This window comes from Aquarana catesbeiana, linkage group LG01 (genome assembly GCF_042186555.1).
Source record: "Aquarana catesbeiana isolate 2022-GZ linkage group LG01, ASM4218655v1, whole genome shotgun sequence".
Lineage (NCBI taxonomy): Eukaryota > Metazoa > Chordata > Amphibia > Anura > Ranidae > Aquarana > Aquarana catesbeiana.
Genome location: NC_133324.1, coordinates 175,959,007 through 175,979,595, shown reverse-complemented (window position 1 = coordinate 175,979,595; position 20,589 = coordinate 175,959,007). Strand labels below are relative to the sequence as shown.

The 20,589-nt window shown below is 42.2% G+C and overlaps 1 protein-coding gene across 4 annotated transcripts in view; it reads left to right on the top strand.

Annotated features, from left to right (window-relative positions):
• NUDT12 (nudix hydrolase 12) overlaps positions 1 to 19,780 on the top strand; it is a 50,986-nt gene extending 31,206 nt beyond the window's left edge. For all 4 annotated transcript variants that reach the window (XM_073624581.1, XM_073624579.1, XM_073624582.1 and 1 more), the window contains 3 exons: positions 6,651 to 6,764; positions 13,062 to 13,261; positions 14,084 to 19,780. In XM_073624581.1, coding sequence (XP_073480682.1) covers positions 6,651 to 6,764; positions 13,062 to 13,261; positions 14,084 to 14,194 — 425 coding nt within the window. In that variant the 3' untranslated portion in view covers positions 14,195 to 19,780. The remainder of the gene's footprint in view (positions 1 to 6,650; positions 6,765 to 13,061; positions 13,262 to 14,083) is intronic.
• The last annotated feature ends 809 nt before the right edge of the window (positions 19,781 to 20,589 follow it).

Here is a 20,589-nt window from a genome sequence, read left to right as displayed (position 1 = left end):
TTCATTTTATCTGCGATGAGAAAAGCTGCATGACTGCATGTGGGAGTTCTTCTCCCCGCAGCAGCTGTCACTTTTGAAATCGGTGCAACTGCATGGAGTTCCACAGCTGCTTCATTCTTTCACAGAGGTCTGTGAGTAAGACCCCTTTCACACTGAGGCGGTTTTAAGGCGTTTAATCGCTAGAAATAGCCTCTAAATAGCGCCTGAAAACCACCTCCTATTCATTTCAGTGTGACTTTTCACACTGGGGCAGTGCACTTGCAGGACGTTAGGAAGGTTAAAAGCGCCCGCTAGCAGCCGAAAAGCTCAGCTTAAACACCGGTAAAGTGGCGCTAAGACGAGCGGCGCTTTACCGCTAATGCTCAGCAGCCCTATTGTGAAAGTGGCCTTAATAAAATACAAATCTACAGTGGCAGACAGATGTTTGATGTGATATATGTAAAGACATAGCACAAGCCATTACTGTACAGAATCCATGTTTACTGAATGACCCAGCAGGAAGAGGAAACGCCACACAGGAAGAAGTACAACAGAGATGCACCATAGAGTTGCATTTAAAGAAACATATCATCCATAACAACAGACTTGTAGTTCTTAATGGGTCACAAGGGCAGTAATCACCTCACTTGTGGTTCATTGACACTTCTTCCAGCTCTCTGATAGCCCGTAGCAAGGGCTGGAGGAAGAGCTTGCAAGAGCCTTGCATTGCACTTGCCATCCGCTGATTACAAATAACAAGGTAACTGAGGTGAAGCTTTGTCCACTTCACTTAACCAAATATGTGCCAACAATAATGTTTTCTTAATTTTCTTTGCACGCGATTGGGTATTCAAAGTATACACAGGTTCACCTTACTACATTCACTTTGAAGAGCAGCTTCGTTCAGGTTTAAAAAAAAATGAAAAGTCAGCAGCCACAAATAATGTAAATATACAGACACTTACCAGGCCAGGGATCCAGCTGTGCCAAACGCAGGCCGGTTCTTTACTGGTCTCTAGGTTCGCGGTGCCACCAGCTTGCTTGTAGGAAGCTGGCTGTGATTCCCACCGCGTTTGCGCATCTTTGGAATGGTCACAGTTTCCTGGAAGTGTAGCATGTACCAGGAGGCTGCGGGGGGAGCGAACTTCCGCTCTGCTTGCCTAGGCCGAATTAGGAGTGGGTATCTGTCAGAAATAAGTACCTGGTCCCAGGAATAAAATAAAAGCGTTTACAGTAATGGCAAAGGAGGGGAGAGGAGGAGGCTGAAGGGAACTTCCCTTTTCAGATGAAATTCCACTTTAAGTAAACAGCCTCTATTCCTTTCATAAACCAACCCAACTGATAAGCTTTGCACCAATTCACATAAAAGTCAGCTTTAGCATCTTCATAAGCTCCAATTCATAATTCCATTGAATTGAAGTCACACGTCAGTATGCTTTTCCTTACAAACTTCTCACCATAGAACGTTGCAGTAATAATGCAATACTGATATGTGATCAATTATCTTCAAGCAAGTGAAGCATGAAATACAGAAACGGAAGCATTGTTCCAAAAAAACATAAATTGTTTAATTCTGACTACATGTCACATTGCATTATTGCACTGGAGTGATTTGTGCTTTTATTACCTCTCTAGTGGTGATATTTTTAGAAGGCAGAAAGCGCACTATTCTCCCATGTCAGAAAGCGCTATATAACTTATGCCATGTTGATCAACCGGAGTATACGAGGTGCTATAAATCTCAATATATGTAACGCCTAAAAATTTACGGTGCTTCTATGCTAAATATTGACCATTCTGTGTGTGCGTGTGCTTGTTTGCTACTACTTTGTTGTAAAGTTGGATATTTCGTAGAAGATTCACAGCTCTAATACTCCTATATATTTTCTGCTTGGTGCCTGTGACATTTCTCTTTTGTCTCAGTAACAATTTGCCTTATCGCTTACAGTATTCATAAATCTTTTTGACTCTTATAGGAAGCTAGCCCATACAGTCTTGTCCTCCTTTGTGTATGTAGAACATGCTAGCATTTGTTGAAGCTGAACTCCAGGAAGATATAAAAACAATTTAACCACTTGCCCACTGGGCACTTTTACCCCTTCCTGCCCAGGCCAATGTTCAGCTTTCAGCGCTGTCACACTTTGAATGACAATTGCGCGGTCATGCAACACTATACCCAAATGAAATTTGTATCATTTTTTTCACACAAATAGCGCTTTCTTTTAGTGGTATTTAATAACTGCTGGGTTTTTTATTTTTTTAAAAACAAAAAAAGACCGAAAATTTTGAAAAAAAATGTTTTTCTTAGTTTCTGTCAGTAAATTTTGTAAATAAGTAATTTTTCGCCTTCACCGATGTGTGCTGATGAGGCTGCCCTCTTGGGCACTCATGAGGTGGCATTGAAGGGCACTGATTAAATGGCACAGATGAGGAGGCACTGATGGGTGCCACTGATAGGTGGCACTGATGGACACTGAAAGGTGGCACTGATGGGCAATGATAGGCGGCATGGATAGGTGACAATGATGGGCAGCACTGATAAACAGGCACTGATGGGCACTGAAAGGCAGCACTGACTGGCATCACTAATGAGCACTGATTGGTGGCACTGATGGGCACTGCTGGGGCTGCTGATGATCAGTGCCCTGATTACCCATACAGGTCTTCCCTGTGAGGAGATGCCGCTGATGGGCTCTCCTCGCCACACACTCTGTCAGTGTGAGCCGAGGAAAGACGATAAACGGCTCTTCCTTGTTTACATGTGGCTGGCTGTGATTGGACACAGCCAATCACATGGGTAAAGAGCCGTGTCATCAGCTGTTTACCGAGATCGGGGGCGTGCCATGTCCTAGGAACATAGCGCGACTGCTATCACCATGCTGTGTGCCCTCTCAAGAGCAGTGCTTCTGGGGCGTCGTCATATGACGATGTCCCAGAAGGAGAGTGTGACAGACTCACCCGGGATAAAGGCTTTTGGAGGGGACTGAATGTGAGCCTCTTGCCTACAGATTATGGGCCCTGGCATTTGGGGTACCCTTGAGGTGTTGTTACTTTGGCTTCGGGTCCTTGTCCCCCAGGACACACAGACTCTGGGGACCCTGTATTTGCCATAGTAGCAATAGTGACTGAGTCATACTGTTGGGACTCATACTGTGAGAAGATGCTAATGTCATCAACTCCAACTCCACCACCTAGCAAACCCCCAGCAGAAGTGCTGGCAACCAGACAGAGGGTCTAAGACCTTTGCCCCACACCTGTGACAGTTTCGGAGGCTCAGGGTGAGAAGCTGGCAATCACTTCCCAGCAGCAGATACAGGGGGAGAAGGGAGAGGAGGTGTGTGTTGTCCCTCCCCAACAGTTGGCCAGGGTGGAGAAAGCGGACTTTTCTCCCCAGCAAAGATCTGTACACCTGGGAGACAGTACCATAGACATGTCGTCCCAGCAGCCAGATGAGGGAATGGAAAAGGAAGCAACCGTCTCACCTCCCCAATAGCAGCTACACAGTTTGGGAGTGGAGGAAGCCAGCCTCCTGCCCCAACGGTTAGCCAGAGCGGAGGAGGCAGAGTCCCCAGCAGAAGTGCTGGCAACAGGGCAGAGTGCTACCAACCTCTGCCCAGCACCAGCAACAACTGTGGAGTCCCAGGGAGCCGGGGCAGTCGGCCCCTCTCTCCAGTGACAAGCTGATGTAGTGGAGATGCTACTCCCAGCTGAATCGCTGGCAACAGAGCAGAGCACTGCTGGCCTCTGCCTAGCACCTACAGTTTCTTCTCAGCTTCAGGGAACTGGGACAGTGGGCCCCTCTGCCCAGCAACAGGCCAAGCCATGGATTGGTAAACACCACCCAGATGAAGCGCTGACAGACGGACAGAGAGTCAATGACCTTTGCCTCACACCTACTGAGGTCAACTATTCCTTGCAACCAAGAAAGGAGATCATGCGGACAGACTTTGTGAGTTCACTCTGCCTGACTAACGCATGTCCAGACCAGGTGGAGGTCTGGGGCCTTGTTAGTCAACTTTTGATGGGGGAGAAATGTGACAGACTCACCCGGGATAGAGGCTTTTGGAGGGGACTGAATGTGAGCCTCTTGCCTACAGATTATGGGCCCTGGCATTTGGGGTACCCTTGAGGTGTTGTTACTTTGGCTTCGGGTCCTTGTCCCCCAGGACACACAGACTCTGGGGACCCTGTATTTGCCATAGTAGCAATAGTGACTGAGTCATACTGTTGGGACTCATACTGTGAGAAGATGCTAATGTCATCAACTCCACTCACCTGTCTGATGTCAGCTATAATGTGTTTAATGTAAATTAGTTTAGTCTGGCTTACCACAGGTTCTAAGGGTATTCAACTCATTGTTGTTTGTTCTAATTAACCCTGTGTTGATGTTTATGGTAATGTGTGTTGAATAGTCAATGAGCTAGGAGACGTAGTCACTTAGTCTGGGTAAAAGGATTAGTTAATTAGCTCATGTTAATTAGGTTAGGTTTTAGTCATTCTGCTGTGTATATATTTGTGTGAGATCTCAAATAAAGAGTCAGTCCATGTTAGCAACAAGCAAGTGTCGCCTTGTTTTGTGCTCAGAGAGGTTGGAATATCTGAAATCTGTATCCAGACTACAAGGAAGTGGTATACTGACGGAAGCACTCAAGCGGAGTGTGGGATGTTCCGTGACAGAGAGCACATCCCGTCCGGCATCATTTTACTATACGACAGGCAGGAAAGGGTTAATAAAATTGCGTGTGCCTGTTAAATGTAATTTAATTATATTTTTATATACAGCTAGAATGAGCACCTGAATCTGTCTTGGTATTGGCCTCTATCATTCCCTGCCCAGCAGCACTGCACTAGGTGTTAAAGTGTATGTGAACCCTCACCGGCTCATCGCTAAAATAAGCCATTCAGTTCAAAATAGAAAGGCTATATATATATATATATATATATATATATATATATATATGTATGTATGCATATATGTGTGTGTATTGTGTATGTATATGTATATATATATATATATATATATATATATATATAAAGATTGTCTTTGAAGTGTGGGAGGAAACCAGAGTACATGCAAACTCCAGGCAAGTAGTGCCGTGGTGGTTGAGATTTAAACCAAAGATCCCGGTGCTGCTAGGTGGAAGTGCTAACCCCATAGCCATATTGCATTGCATTTTTTTAGAAAATTATAGCACTGCAGATTGAATGGGAAAGGTAATTTGTAATAACATTTAGTTAAAATAGGACATGTGTCATAATTGTATATACCATATTATTGTTTTTTATTTGCTTTTTTTTTTTTTTTTTCAAGGAAAGTGGAGTCACCCTTTAACTCTAACCTAGAGAGTGTTGGCAAACTGGGGTGGTGCTGTCTGGTAGAGTTGAATGAATCACCACATAGGTGGCTCGGCAAAATTAAAATCCTTTAGCAGATTAGACTGTTTAAATGTGTGTATCCTAAGACTTTAGTTTTGACGTTTTTTTGCCAAAGCTCCTAAACTCAACTCCATAAAAGTCTATGTGTTCATGTACACATAATGTCACTACGGCCACCTTATCAGCTTTGCTGTCATCAGTCTTTTTATGCTTTATACCCTAGCACTTGGTTTAAGTGCTTTTTATGTGAGTACCCATCTTATATTAAATGATACCTTTATACAAATCATACAGAGAGCACTAGATTGTTTCTTTATATTATATGTTGCTACGGGAGAATCAAAAGGCTTATCTGCAGGAGTTCGAGAGGTGCCCAGCTTCCATCCACAAGTTTACCATTACCACCAGGGGTGGTGAAAGCTCTTATGACCTTCCTGTTAGCTCAGGGGTCTAATGAACAAGGTGAGCAGTTTGGCTAAACATATGGTGTGAGCACGGATCAAGGAGCACCCCAAACTTTTACATGAAGCACCCTTTATCACCATTGACGTCTGTGTGCCTCTCTATCTACATATGAGTTTCAACACACGAACCTATGAACTTTTCATTTATTGTATTCTGATTCAATAATTGTTTTTAGTTATCAATTTAGCGCTGCACTGATTTATCTACATAGTTCTGAAGGGTTTATATATTTGCCTTTAGTGTTCAGCTGCTGTGAGTAGTCATTGAGTTTTGCGCTGACTGTTTGTTTGTTTTTTTGTTCATGTACACATAGGCTTTTAGGATTGTTTAGGAGCTGCTGCAGTTACAGGAGGTTCAACCACTCTCTTCTGAACATGGAAAAATTGCCTTCAAGATAGGAACGTTTTGACCGCCGGACGCATTTTGCGTTTTCCCACAGCCAGCGGTCAAAACAGGCTATTTGTGCATGAAGCCTAACTGTGTGTTAAGTTGGTCGCCTGAAGTTCAGCTTAAAACCAGAAACGGCATGTGATTACACCTTTGTGTAGATGGCAGTGTGTATACATTTCACCCTTGCCTTGTACTAATGATTATATGAAAATACCCTGGGTTTTCGATGTTGCCTTACATTTAGCCAATTAAAATGTAAAGTTGGCGTTGCACAAAGAAATAGTCACAAACCTAACTAATCTGAGCAACATGTTGCTTAACCAAGCAGCCAAATCTCACTTTAGTCCTTCTACTGAATAGGGAGTAAACATCTATAGTGTGAGGAATTCTTGAAAATAGTGGTGTATTGTTATTATTTTTTCTTTTTTTAATATACACAGATCCTGTTGTAATCATGCTTATTGTTCACCCTGATGGAAACCATTGTCTCTTGGGGAGGCAGAAGAGATTTCCTCCTGGCATGTTCTCCTGTTTAGCTGGATTTATTGAACCTGGTAAGAGCAGAGCCAGTATATATATTTTATTATAATATATATTATGTGTTGTTTTTATTGATCTTGTTTTCTCTAGCTACTAAAATGTACACAATGGACACATTTAAGAGTGCTTTTGTAGTGTTAACATACATAGGACAAGGTTTTCTAATGCTGGCCTTAAGTGGATGTAAACCCTCACATATACCCAGTAAAGTGAATAGCCTCAGATGATACACAGAGATGAAACAAATCTTCCTACATAAGTTTTACATGTATACAGTTTTGCTCATAAGTTTGCATACCCTGTCAGAAATTGTGAAATTTCGGCATTAATATTGAAAATATGACATATGATATTTAAGGATAGCAATCACATGAAGCCATTTATTATCACATAGTTTTTTTGATTCTTTTTAAATCATAAAGATAACAGAAATCACCCAAATGGCCCTGATAAAAGGTTTACATACCCTGGAATGTTTAGTCTTGGCACAGACACAGAAGGTGGCACACAGGTTAAAATGGCAATCAAAGGTTAATTTCCCACATTTGTGGCTTTTTAAATCACAATTAGTGTCTGTGTATAAATAGTCAATGAGTTTGTTAGCTCTCACATGGATGCACTAAGCAGGCTAGACACTGAGCCATGAGGAGGTAGAAAAGAACAGTTAAAAGACCTGCGTAACAAGGTAATGAAACTTTACAAAGATGGAAAAGGATATAAAAACATATCCAAAGCCTTGAATATGCCAGTCAGTACTGTTTAATCACTTAATAAGAAGTGGACAATTTGGGTATCTCTTGTTACCAAGCCAAGGTCCGGTAGATCAAGAAAGATTTCAGCCACAACTGCCACAGGAACTGTTCGGGATACAAAGAAAAACCCACAGGTAACCTCAGGAGAAATACTGGCTGCTCTGGAAAAAGATGGTGTGGTTGTTTTTAGGCAGCACGATACGATGATACTTGAACAGCATGGTCAAGTTGCCAGAAAGAAGCCTTTACTGTACAAGTTCCACAAAAAAGCCTGGTTACAATATGCCTGTCAACACCTTGATATGCCTCATTGGCTTTTTTGTGGCATTGGCGCAGTAAAGGCTTCATTCTGGCAGCTCAACCATGCAGCTGTTTTTTGTTCAAATATCATTGAATTGTGCTCCTTAAAAACAACCACACCATCTTTTTGGAGAGCAGCTTGTATTTCTCCTGTGGTTACCTGTGGGTTTTTCTTTGTATCCTGAGCAATTCTTCCGCCAGTTGTGGCTGCTCTTAATCTACCTGACCTTGCCTTGGTATCAAAAGAGCCCCTAATTTTCCACTTCCTAATAAGTGATTAAACAGTACTGACTGGCATATTCAAGGCTTTGGATATGTTTTTTATATCCTTTTCCATCTTTGTAAAGTTTAATTACCTTGTTACGCAGGTCTTTTGACTGTTCTTTTCTACCTCCTCATGGCTCAGTTACTAGCCTGCTTAGGCCTCATGTACACGGGGCAGTTGAAAACCTCTTCTGAACGCTGGAAATTGACAGCTGATAAAAACTTTTACATACTGAGTTTAGCAGCAGTTATCAGCAGTTGAGGTTAGAAGCTTTTTTAGAGATAACCTCAGGAGACCCTCCCAAATGTCCACAATGCAGGGAAAACATGTAAACTATTAACTAGTTCAGCCATTCTGTGAGAAGAGAGAGCAGTGTGCTTTAACTATGGATTCTCTCTCTCGCGCTCTGCCAATCTCTCTCTCTCTGTCTGTGCCTGTGTCTCTCTCTCTCTGCCTGTCTCTCTATCGCGCTCTCTCTCTCTCTGCCTGTCTCTCTCTCTGTGAGAAGAGAGAGCAGTGTGCTTTAACTATGGATTCTCTCTCTTGCGCTCTGCCAATCTCTCTCTCTGTTGGTGCCTGTCTTTCTCTCTCTGTGCCTCTCTCTCCCTCTCTCTGCTGTCTCTCTCTCTCTGCCTGTCTGTGCCTCTCTCTGTCTCTCTGCCTGCTCACCTTCTCTCTGCCTGTCTCTCTCTCTCTGCCTGTCTCTCTCCCTCTCTCTGCTGTCTTACTCCATCTCTCCGCTGTCTCTCTCCATCTCTCTGCTTGTCTCTATCTCTGCCTGTCTGTGCCTGTGTCTCTCTCTCTGCCTGTCTCTCTCGCTGTGCCTGTCTTTCTCTTTCGCTGTGCATGTCTCTCTCACTCTCTCTCTCTCTCTCTCTCTCTCTCTGCCTGTCTCTCTCTCTGTGCCTGTCTTTTTCTCTCTGCCCGTGTCTCTCTCTGCCAGTGTGTCTCTCTGCCTGTGTGTGTTTGCCTGTCTCCCTCTCTTTCTGTCTGTCTCTCTGCCTCTCTCTCTCTCTCTCTGCCTGTCTCTCTCTCTGTGTCTGTCTTTTTCTCTCTGCCAATGTCTCTCTCTGCCTGTGTGTGTCTGCCTGTCTCTCTGTCTCTCTCTCTCTCTGCCTGTCTTTTTCTCTGCCTGTCTCTCTCTCTCTCTCTGCCTGTCTCTCTCTCTCGCACTCTCTCTCTCTTGCACTCTCTCTCTCTGTGCCTGTCTCTTTCTCTCTGCCTGTGTCTGTCTCTGACTATCTCTCTTTCGCTGTGGCTGTCTCTTTCTCTCTGCCTGTATTGCTCTCTTTCTGCCTGTATCACTCTCTTTCTGCCTGTATCACTCTCTTTCTGCCTCTCTCTCTCTGCCTGCATCTCTCTCTCTCTGCCTGTGTCTCTCTCTCTGCCTGTCTTTTTCTCTGCTTGGCAACAGCATGTGGTGAAAATTGTGTTTCTTCTATAGAGAAAGCAAAGCTTCTCTTAATTAAGAGAAAAATACCCTGCAATGTGAAAAATTCCTTTGCAACGTGAATAGCTAAATTGCCTTTAGTAAATCAACCTGAAACTGTTTTACCGTTACACACTTCCTGCAGTCCATTTGTTGTAAAAGAAAATGTGATCACTGTGTGCTAGTGTGTTTAAAAATTGTTTTATTTTTTGTCTGCCGTTTTTAATTGTATAGGTGAAGAGGCAGCCATATTGACTTATTATATGTGGATGCTCTGCTTTTATCTTAGTAATGCAGCACAGTGATTGTGCTTTACTGTTGCTTTTCTCTCAGTGCAAGTTTGCAGTCTATGCTGAAAATATACTTTCTGTGGTTAATTTACTAAAGAAGTAGAGCATGTTCACTTACAGAGTGAATTTTCACTTATCTTAGTGGCTGTGGTGAATCTAAGTGAAAATACCCAATCATGTGAAATCATGTGCAAAGATCTTTTTTTAAAAAATAGATTTTTTGCTCCCACGTGATTAGATAATTGCACATACTTTCACCTCAATCAGTAAGTCAGCACACTCATTCGGTAAGCTAAGTGAAAATTAAATTTGCAAAAAAAAAATGTACCTAGCTTGGTGATTAAGGTGAAGTTGCGCTGCCTTCAATCCAATCGTGTGCAAGCAAAAATCTATTTTTTGTTATCTTCCTTGCACATAATTGTATATTCTTCACCTCATTCACCAACATAAGTGAAAATTAGCTTTGAAAAGTGAACAGGCTTTAGTAAATCAACCCCTCTGTGTGGCTATTTGCTCTCCACTCTGCCATCATTTACATAGTTACATAGTTAGCCTGGTTTAAAAAAGACATCTAGTTCAACCAATAAAAGGGAAATAAATAAAAATCATACAATCCTATATACACAATCCTATATCCACAGTTTAACCAGAGGAAGGCAAAAAACCCCAGCAAAGCATGATCCAATTTGCTGTAGCAGGGGAAAAAATGCCTTCCTGATCCCCCGAGGGGCAATCAGATATTCCCCAGATCAACTTTACCTATAAATGTTAGTACCCAGCATTGGCGTCACTAGGGGGTGGCTATTGGGGCTATAGCCCCAAGTCTGGGGCCCATAGCCCTGAGTCTCTTACCGGGTGGATGCATTCCTTGCAATTAGCAGGTATGTCCTGGTCCGGAATGCAGGGGACAGGGGCGGACTGAGCCTCGATAGCGCTGGCTCCGGCTCCTCCTCCCGCCTCCACCTGACTCTACTCTTGGCCACTGGTTGCTAGAGCCGCCTAGCGTTTAGCAACCAGTGATATCACGGCCGCAACTCCCTCCCTGCCCAGCATTCAAAGCAGAGGAGGATTCCACTTCCTCCTCCTCTGCGTTAGTGCTTGTGGGGCCTAAAGAGCCCCTTGTCATGGTTCTGGACTGGACCGTCCCGCTGCTGGTCCAGTGGGTACCCACACAAACAGGGGCCTCTACTGTAGGGACTGCAGGTAGGGCTAGGGAGTCTCTCTTTTCCACCCCTCTCTCTCTATTACCCCCTCTCATCCCCCCTTCTCTCTCACCCCCCTCACGGCCCCGTCTCTCTCTTTCACCCCTATTCATCCACCCCCCTCTCTCTCACCCACCTTCACCCCCCTTTCTCTCACCCTGATGTAAGGGCGGGCTCTCTGGGGACTCTGATGTAAGGGCGGGCTCTCTGGGGACCCTGATGTAAGGGCGGGCTCTCTGGGGACCCTGATGTATGGAGAGGCTCTCTGGGGACCCTGATGTAAGGGAGGGGCTCTCTGGCGACCCTGATGTAAGTAAGTGGCTTTCTGGGGACCCTGATGTAAGGAAGTGGCTCTCTGGGGACCCTGATGTAAGGAAGTGGCTCTCTGGGGACCCTGATGTAAGGAAGTGGCTCTCTGGGGACCTTGATGTAAGAAAGTGGCTTTCTGGGGACCCTGATATAAGGAAGGGACTTTCTGAGGAGGCTCTCTGGGGATCCTGATGTATGGGGAGCTCTCTGGGCACCCTGATGTATGGGCAGGCTCTCTTGGGACCCTCATGTGTGGGGAGGCTTTATGGGGACCCTAATGTAAGGGGGGCTCTCTGGGGACCCTAATGTAAGGGGGGCTCTCTGGGGACCCTAATGTAAGAGGGGGGCTCTCTGGGGACCCTAATGTAAGAGGGGGGCTGTCTGGGGACCCTGATGTAAGGGGGGCTCTCTGGGGAACCTGATGTAGGGGGGCTCTCTGTAGACCCTGATGTATGGGGAGGCTCTCTGGGGACCCTTATGTAAGGAAGGGGCTTACTACGGCCCTTGATGTAAGGAAGGGGCTCTCTGGGGACCCTGATATAAGGAAGAGGCTCTCTGGGGAGTCTGATGTAAGGGGGGTTCCACACTCAGATATGTAACAATATTTTTATATGTGTGTGTATATATATATATATATATATATATATATATATATATATATATATATATATATATATTTATATATATATATACACACACACACACATGTATATTATATACATGTGTATGCCCGCCCTAGCGTATGACTTTCTTTACTTCGCTGCTATGGGCTCTAGCCCCAGATCTTTTGTAGCACTAGCAACGCCCCTGGTACCCAGTTATATTATGTACATTTAGAAAGTAATGCATGCCTTTTTTTAAAGCAATCTACTGAGCTGGACACAATCAGCTTTTGGGGGAGTCTATTCCACATTTTCACAGCTCTTACTGTGAAGAAACCTTTCTGTATTTGGAGATTAAATCTCTTTTCCTCTAGATGTAAACAGTGCCCCTTTGTCCTCTGTGTTGACTGTAAAATGAATAACTCAACACCAAGTTCACTATATGGACCACTTATATATTTATACATGTTGATCATATGCCCCCTTAATCTCCTCTTCTCAAGAATAAATAATTCAGTCCCTTTAATATTTCCTTGTAGCAAAGCTCCTCCATGCCTCTCATCAGTTCAGTTGTCCTTCTCTGCACTTTCTCCAGTTCCCCAATATCCTTTTTGTGAACTGGCGCCCAAAACTGAACTGCATATTCCAGATGGGGTCTTACTAATGATTTGTACAGGGGGATTTAGCAGGATTGTTAACTGTACTGCTTGATATACAGGGTGTTACAGTAATGACAAGAAAAAAATTGTACTACCTGAAAATATACCGAATTTTCCACCATAAATGTACCATGTGCCTTAGTCTTTAGCTGTTTTTGTCTATGAAGCATATACTACCTTCTTTCTAAACAAAGAATTCGTAAAATTAGGACAGCAACAACCCATGGTTAAGATCTACGTTTTAAAGTAAATCGTTTGCAAATAAAATTGATGTCCTACAAATGAAGAAGATAAATATTCACCTTTCAAAAAGGTGGCAAGGGAAATCCTTGCTTTCTTCAAGAGATCAAGGCACCACTTCCAGCTTGATTTGCTAGAGTTATTGAAAGGGTCGTTTTATGAGAGTAGTGAATGCCATTTGTATCTGAGTGATTACTGATGTTAGATTTTTTCAATTAACTTTGAAGTGTAGAAATGTGCACATTGTTATTTGTTCTCTCTAGGGGAAACAATAGAAGATGCTGTTCGGAGAGAAGTGCTGGAGGAGAGCGGAGTGAAGGTTGGCTACGTTCAGTACGTTTCCTGCCAGCCTTGGCCTATGCCTTCCTCCCTCATGATTGGTTGCCTGGGTGTCGCAATATCTACAGATATTACAGTTGACAAGATTGAAATAGAAGATGCTCGTTGGTTCACCAGAGAACAGGTAAAGTTCAATTTCATTTCCAGCTTGTATTGATTCTTTTTTGATTACGCTGGTTTTGCAAGAAATATCACAGCCATTGCAGGCCACATGGGACAAGGTTTAGATTCTATACTTTGGAAATTACTCCACAGCAATCATAAAATGTATGCTTCTAAAGGCAAACAGGCCTCTCCAGCACGATATGTATTCTTTTGTTGGCTCTTGAGATTTGATAGTGTGTAAAACACTACCTTTTTTATTTTTTAACTGAAAATATTATTATAGCTGGACGGCAAAGCCAAGAGACATTTAGTTGTTTAATCAAAGCTTTGCTTCGGGCAAGAATTTATTCTTAACGCAGATGCTGCAAATCACCCTAATGTTTCTCTTTACTAACAGCGCTTTATAACCAGTTTGGGTAAACTCTGTTACTACATAATATTCTGTTTAACCCTTTCCTGTCTAGAAAGAGCAGATTTTCATCCTACGCAGCCCCATCATTGTGCATGGAAATAGACATTTTTGTCCATTCTGTTCAAAACCGTCACCCAGCTCATACAGTGATAATATAGTTTAGCATTCCTTTCAAGCATTATGTTTCACCATAAAAATGTATATTTCCTTTGTAATTCTTGTGTCTGCCATGCAGAGATTGCCAAAATACAGTTCCACTGGAAAAGTGGTTGAATACATTCAATGCTTTTGGTAATATAGTGTATATAGAATTTCTCTATGGTTACAACTAATAAAGTACTCCGTTAGTAATAGCTAGCTGTTGCTCTTACATTTCATTTTTTTCACAGGACAACTCCTCACAGCTTTTTTTTTCTCTTCATTTTGTAGGTTGTAGAAGCTTTGATCAAGGGTAACCAGCAAAGTTTGGTTGTTCCTCCACGGCATGCAATTGCTCATCAATTAATAAAACATTGGATTGGAATGAACTCTAACCTATAATAATATAATAAGCCTAGTGCTGTATTTACTGCTAGATAATTTAATAAATTAGGCTAAAATTGTAAATCTTCAAATGAAGCTTTCTTTTGAAAAGCAATAGTTTATGGCAAAATGTTTATCATAGCTGGGTATTGATTGCACAAGAAATATTGTTTAGCCACTTAAGGACCAGGCCTAATTTTTAAACTTGTTTACAAGTTAAAATCTGTTTTTTTTTTTGGTAGAAAATTACTTAGAACCCCCGAACATTATATATATATTTTTTCAGACACCATAGAGAATAAAATGGCGGTCGTTGCAATACTTTATGTCACACCGTATTTGCCCAACGGTCATACAAACGCAATTTTTGAAAAAAATACACTTTTTTTTTATATTGTGAAAGATAATGTTACGCTGAGTAAATTGAAACCCAACATGTCACGCTTCAAAATTGCGCCCACTTGTGGAATGCCGACAAACTTTGACCCTTAGAAATCTCTATAGGCGATGTTTAAAAATTTCTACAGGTTACCAGGTTTGAGTTACAGAGGAGGTCTTTTGCTAGAAGTAATGCTCTCACTCTAATGATCGCGGCGATACTTCACGTGTGTGGTTTGAACACCGTTCAACATATGCGGGCAAGACTTACGTATGCGCTCGCTTCTGCGCGCGAGCTGCTACCATAACTAGATATCCCTCTTCAAAGTTAAGGAGTATATCGGCGTGCGGCGGTCCAGAAGTGGTTAAAGAGGACCGCCCGCCATTTTAGAAAATGCAGGGGTTATCTATCACTATCGCTATCACTGCCATAACCCCGGTATTCTACATCAAAGTACCGACGTACAATGATGACAGTTTGCGGTAAGTGGTTAAAAAATCGATGAGAAGAAATAGCTGGGAAGGAACCAAGGAACCAAGAAGAGTGCAGGCTAGGGGGTCACAAAGTCCACTGTTGCAGTCCAGGTTTGTGTTGGAAATGAAGCATTTGTCTGTCTTTCTAAACTGAGCACCAGGTTATTTTCTGGAAAAAAGGGACTGACACTCCAAATTAAGTGTAGTCTGTCTGCAATTTCTTACATATTATAATACATAAAAAGGATATATATTTTTAAGGCTACTAAAGTTGATAAATTGATGTTTTACTGTATTCATTACGTTTTTTAGTTCATTAAACTAACATTTAACATTAACACTAACAGTTAACATTTGTTAACCCAAAAAAAAATATGGTTCCTGCTCCTTTAACCACTTCCCATCCCGCGCATAGTAATATGACGGCCTCAAGCTGGCTCTGCCATCCCGGGTGGCCGTCATATGACGTCCTCGGCTTCCCGGCCGTCTAGGGGGCGTGCGCGCTGCGTCACTCAGGATCCGATGCCGCGATGTCTGCCGGGCACCCGCTATTGCTTGTCACAGAGCAGGGATGTAGATCTGTGTGTGTATATAGGAACACTGATCGGTCACCTCCCCCCACAGTTAGAATCACTCCCTAGGTAACACATTTAACCCCTTGATCGCCCCCTAGTGTTAACCCTTCCCTGCCAGTAACATTTATACAGTGTGCATTTTTATAGCACTGATCGCTTTATAAATGTCAATGGTCCCAAAATAGTGTCAAAAGTGTCTGATCTGTCCGCTGCAATATCACAACCCTGACAAAAATCGCAGATCGCTGCCATTACTAGTAAAAAAAAATAATAATAATAAAAATGCCATAAATCTATCCCCTATTTTGTAGGCGCTATAACGTTTGCGCAAACCAATCGATATACGCTTACTGCGTTTTTTTTTTACCAAAAATATGTAAAAGAATATAGATCGGCCTAAACTGAGGAAGAAATTTGTTTTTGTTTTTTAAACATTGGGATATTATAGCAAAAGGTAAAAAATATTGTGTTTTTTTCAAAATTGTCACTCTTCTTTTGTTTATAGCGCAAAAATTAAAAGCTGCAGAGGTGATCAAATACCACCAAAAGAAAGCTTTATTTGTGTGGAAAAAATTATCAAAATGTCATATAGGTACAGTGTTGCATGACTGCGCAATTGTCATCCAAAATGTTACAGCGCTGAAAATTGGCCTGGGCAGGAAGGGGGTGCAAATGCCCCGTATTGAAGTGGTAAAGCATTTTATACAGCAAAGTGCTTGTGCTGAGTAATTTGGACCCCTGTAACATCTAAAAAACCTGGCTGATCCTGCCAGTTTCTCCCCTCCCCTATGCAAACAGACCACGATAATCATGGCTGCTGATCCCTGACATTGTGGTCTGTTTACATGCCTCCATCATCTGCAGCCTACTCTCCTGTGTCTGTCTCCTCTATCCTCCTCCCCCCTCCCCTCTCTGCGTGTCACCTAGTGACAGTGTCGCCCCATCCCCCTCCTGCTGCAGGAATATCCAATATATTTTAATACTATCTGTTTTGTTTCCTAAAAGAGTTCCTCCCTGTCTCTATTTTTTTTTTTAAATCCTCCTTTACAGTATCTCATGGCTGCTCCCAGTGGTCACATGACCGGCTGTGTCTCCTCTCTCCTCCTCGCGTCCCACTGACGTCAGCGGGGAAACCTCAGCCCCGCCCGCTGATTCTGTCAGACGGGCAGAGAGGAGACACATCCGGTTACATGAGTGCCGGGAGCCACAGTGAAATATGGTAATGGAGGATTTTTTTTTAATAAAACACAGAGACAGGGGGACACTCTATTAGGAAACAAAATGGAGTATATTAACATGTGAAAGTGGGTTAACAACCACTTTAAAAATTAAGGCAAATGATATGGTAACTTTTTGAGATGGGAGCTACCTATAAGCAAAAGTATGTAGGCATAGGACACGTCCCCTGCCATGCCTCCTTGAAGGAAACTTATACAAAAAAATGATTAGATAAACCCACAAGTGTTTTTTTTTTTACCACTACTATGCCTTTATATTGGCTTCTGAAATTTACAAAAGCAGCAATTTAGACATTAGATGAAAGGTTTAGCACGGTGAAACACTTTTTAAAAGAAAAATAGTGCATTTTATATACAACTATATAGATTAAACCTAAATGAAGGACAAATGAAAGGGAAGGAAAGGGGGACAGAGGGACTTTGTTCCAAATCAGGGACAGTCCCTCGAAATCAGGGACATTTGGGAGCTATGAAATCATACAGATCACACTGTAACTACTAAACCCAAATCTATCTTCCCGCTGGATTTGTAAAGAAGATTTAGCTTCATGAAAACCACAAAAATCATCCCACATGCAGTATTTTCAATACTACTCTTTTTAAAGCAGAGCTAAATTCTCTCAATCAGCATTAATTATTTTATTGCGTATGCTTCTATTTGTAAATAGAAAAGTGTACTATATTTTCTTGTTTTAACCTTTTATTTTACATTTCTTCAGTTGCTTCCTGGTTTCTGTGGCTTATAGCTTATGCTAAAATGATGTCATACATCCCATGAGTCTTCATGAGCATTTTTTTTACTTTCCTCTGGAGTGGGGGAGGAGGGGCTTTTGCAGCTAAGCACACCCTCCTGCCTTCATTACTGAGCTAAGGGCAGATGGATTCCAGGAAGTAAATGCTACATGAATTATCTGCCCTTACTCAAGATGACCACTGCTAGAAATGCTAGGGGGTGTTTTTCAAAGCGATTTCACAACAAAATAAAGCATGGAGACGTGAATGAATGGGGGATTTTTTTTTTTTTATTATTAAAAGTTAAGTAGCAGTTTTTGTTCACAATGCTTAGATACAGTTTATTTCCACTTCAATGTAACTATTTTTTTTTAATCGAAAGGTTTTATCGCATAGATGGCTAAATATTACATAGCTGAAAAAGACACATCAATCCAGTTTAGCCAAAAAAGGAAAAATAAGCCTTGCAATTTCAGAAACTTGCAGTTATTCCAAAGGAAGGAAAAAAACTCATGCAAATGGACAAAACAAAATAAATGATCCTTCATAAAAAAAGCATTAATGGTCCATAAAGTGCTTCCATGTAGTGGGTATGCATTTACACTGGGCCATCAAAATACACAGTGCTTTACATAATTCATTCATGTGAAGCCCAGCCATCAAGAACCTTACATTCTGTAAGGAAGGCCATACGTTATACAATGTTCTTGTACAATTTTCCTTTAGGTTTACCAAACCATATAATATGGGGTCAAACCTAAACAGTTTCAATTTGTATGCAATCAGGCAGGCCCTTGCACTATATAGTTTAAAGTAAATGTTATAAAAATTGTATAATGTATGGCCAGCATAATGCCCCGTACACACGGTCGGATTTTCCGATGGAAAATGTCCGATCGGAGCGTGTTGTCGGAAATTCCGACCGTGTGTGGGCTCCATCGGACATTTTCCCTCGGATTTTCCGACACACAAAGTTGGAGAGCAGGAGATAAAATTTTCCGACAACAAAATCCGTTGTCGGAAATTCCGATCGTGTGTACACAAATCCGATGGACAAAGTGCCGCGCATGCTCAGAATAAATAAAGAGATGAAAGCTATTGGCCACTGCCCCGTTTATAGTCCCGACGTACGTGTTTTACGTCACCGCGTTTAGAACGATCGGATTTTCCGACAACTTTGTGTGACTGTGTGTATGCAAGACAAGTTTGAACCAACATCCGTCGGAAAAAATCCTAGGATTTTGTTGTCGGAATGTCCGAACAAAGTCCGACCGTGTGTACGCCCTATAAGAGTCCACAAATAACATACTAGGTCTATTTGAGATTGATTTCTTCTTGTGCTTGCCAATCAGGAGGTCCCAATTTGGGGTGAAGCCGAACATTTCCTCCAATGCCTTTTTCTTGTGGGATGCTCTGGACCCCAGATGTCAGGCTTGGGGTCCGGAGCACTGCAGCAATGAGGTCACTTTGGGAAATATTCTTTGCTATGGTAAAATTAAGAGCAGAATTGAGACAAGAAAAGCAAAAAAACTTGTGCCAGGGCACTGATCACTTCCTGTTTAGGCAGTGTCTGGATGCAGCACAAGATTATGGTGCACAATGCAGCTGTGTACAGTGGCCCATAATCTACAATTCAGAACGGGTAAAAACAATAAAAATGAAGGGATCTGATTAGCATTAGCCCCTAGCGTGGTCAAATTTCTTTCTTAAAGGCATCAGTATCCATTTATGTTTTGTAAAAAATATAAAAATAATTCCATATTTTCATATCCGTATGATGAAATAAAGAGAATCTGGGGTGGATGGGAATAAAACTGCTGCAGATACGGAGTGTGGGCACATACCGTACTTTTGCTGCTGTCTCATTTTTTCCTTTCACAGATAAATCTAATTTCATTTCATTCTGACAGGCAGTTTCAGCACTTCTTACCTTCTGGGTGTTCCTATTGAACAGTGAGATTATTTATATATAGCAATGTGTGGAGTGCGCCAACTTGGTCACTTCATGCAGTAATTTGCCACACTTCCCCCAGTGTTGGAGTCTTTCTAAACCACTGCAAGGAGTGCCCTCATGTCTTTAGTGGTGACCTTAAAGTGAGCACTTTTCCATTGAATTTTCTGTATGGATAATTTATATATTTATGCAAGATAATTATATTCCCTCTTAATCATCCCTTCTCAAGGATGTATCATTTGAGGCCAGATAATCTTTCCAGCCAACAGCAGAGGTCCCCCATACCCTTCATTATTTTTATTTTATTTTTTTTTTGTGAAATGTGGAATTTGAGCGTTTGACATACTGTATCTTACAAGAGACTGGTTTCCAGTACATAGTTTTGTGTCTGAAAACACTGAAAGGGTACTTTTAATCCCAAGTTGTTGGACACCAGGGAAGGGTCCTGGACTCTAGAAAGATTTCCCCACTATTTGTGTGTGGTCCCTTTACGTTCTAAAGATGTTTTTGAGTACTCAGAGGTTCTGACCTATGCAGGGTGAGGTGTTGCAGGTTTAAGGGTTGCAGGGTAGAAGAGGACTAATTTACATTTCTCTCAGGATTAGTAAGTCCTCATTTGAGGCCTGAAATTAGGAGGCTCAGCGAGATTTTAGGTGGGAAAGAGCCCCCAAACCCTGATTACAGGGGCTTCGTTCATGAAAAGGGTTAACCCACCTGCAAGGGAGTCTTGAAAAATAACAGGAAGGAGTCAGCATGTGTAAGTGAGGTGGAGCTCAGTAGTTCACAGCTGAAAGAAAGTGTGAGCTGTCTGGCAACTGAGACATTGTATTGCTGAGCTCCTGCAGCCTTTGTGGTACCCTGGAGCAGATGGGAACCCCAAAACTTAGTCTGGAACTGGTATATTGGAGGTGAGCTATTCTGTTTTCATTATACTAGAATGATGGACTGTTTGTGTTTCCTTTGCTGGAGAAAAGCTGTTTTGGTTTTGTTCTTTTTGATAAAGCAATAAAGACTGTACTTATACAAGCTTTCGGCTTGTGAGCCTGGGTTCTCCATATTACA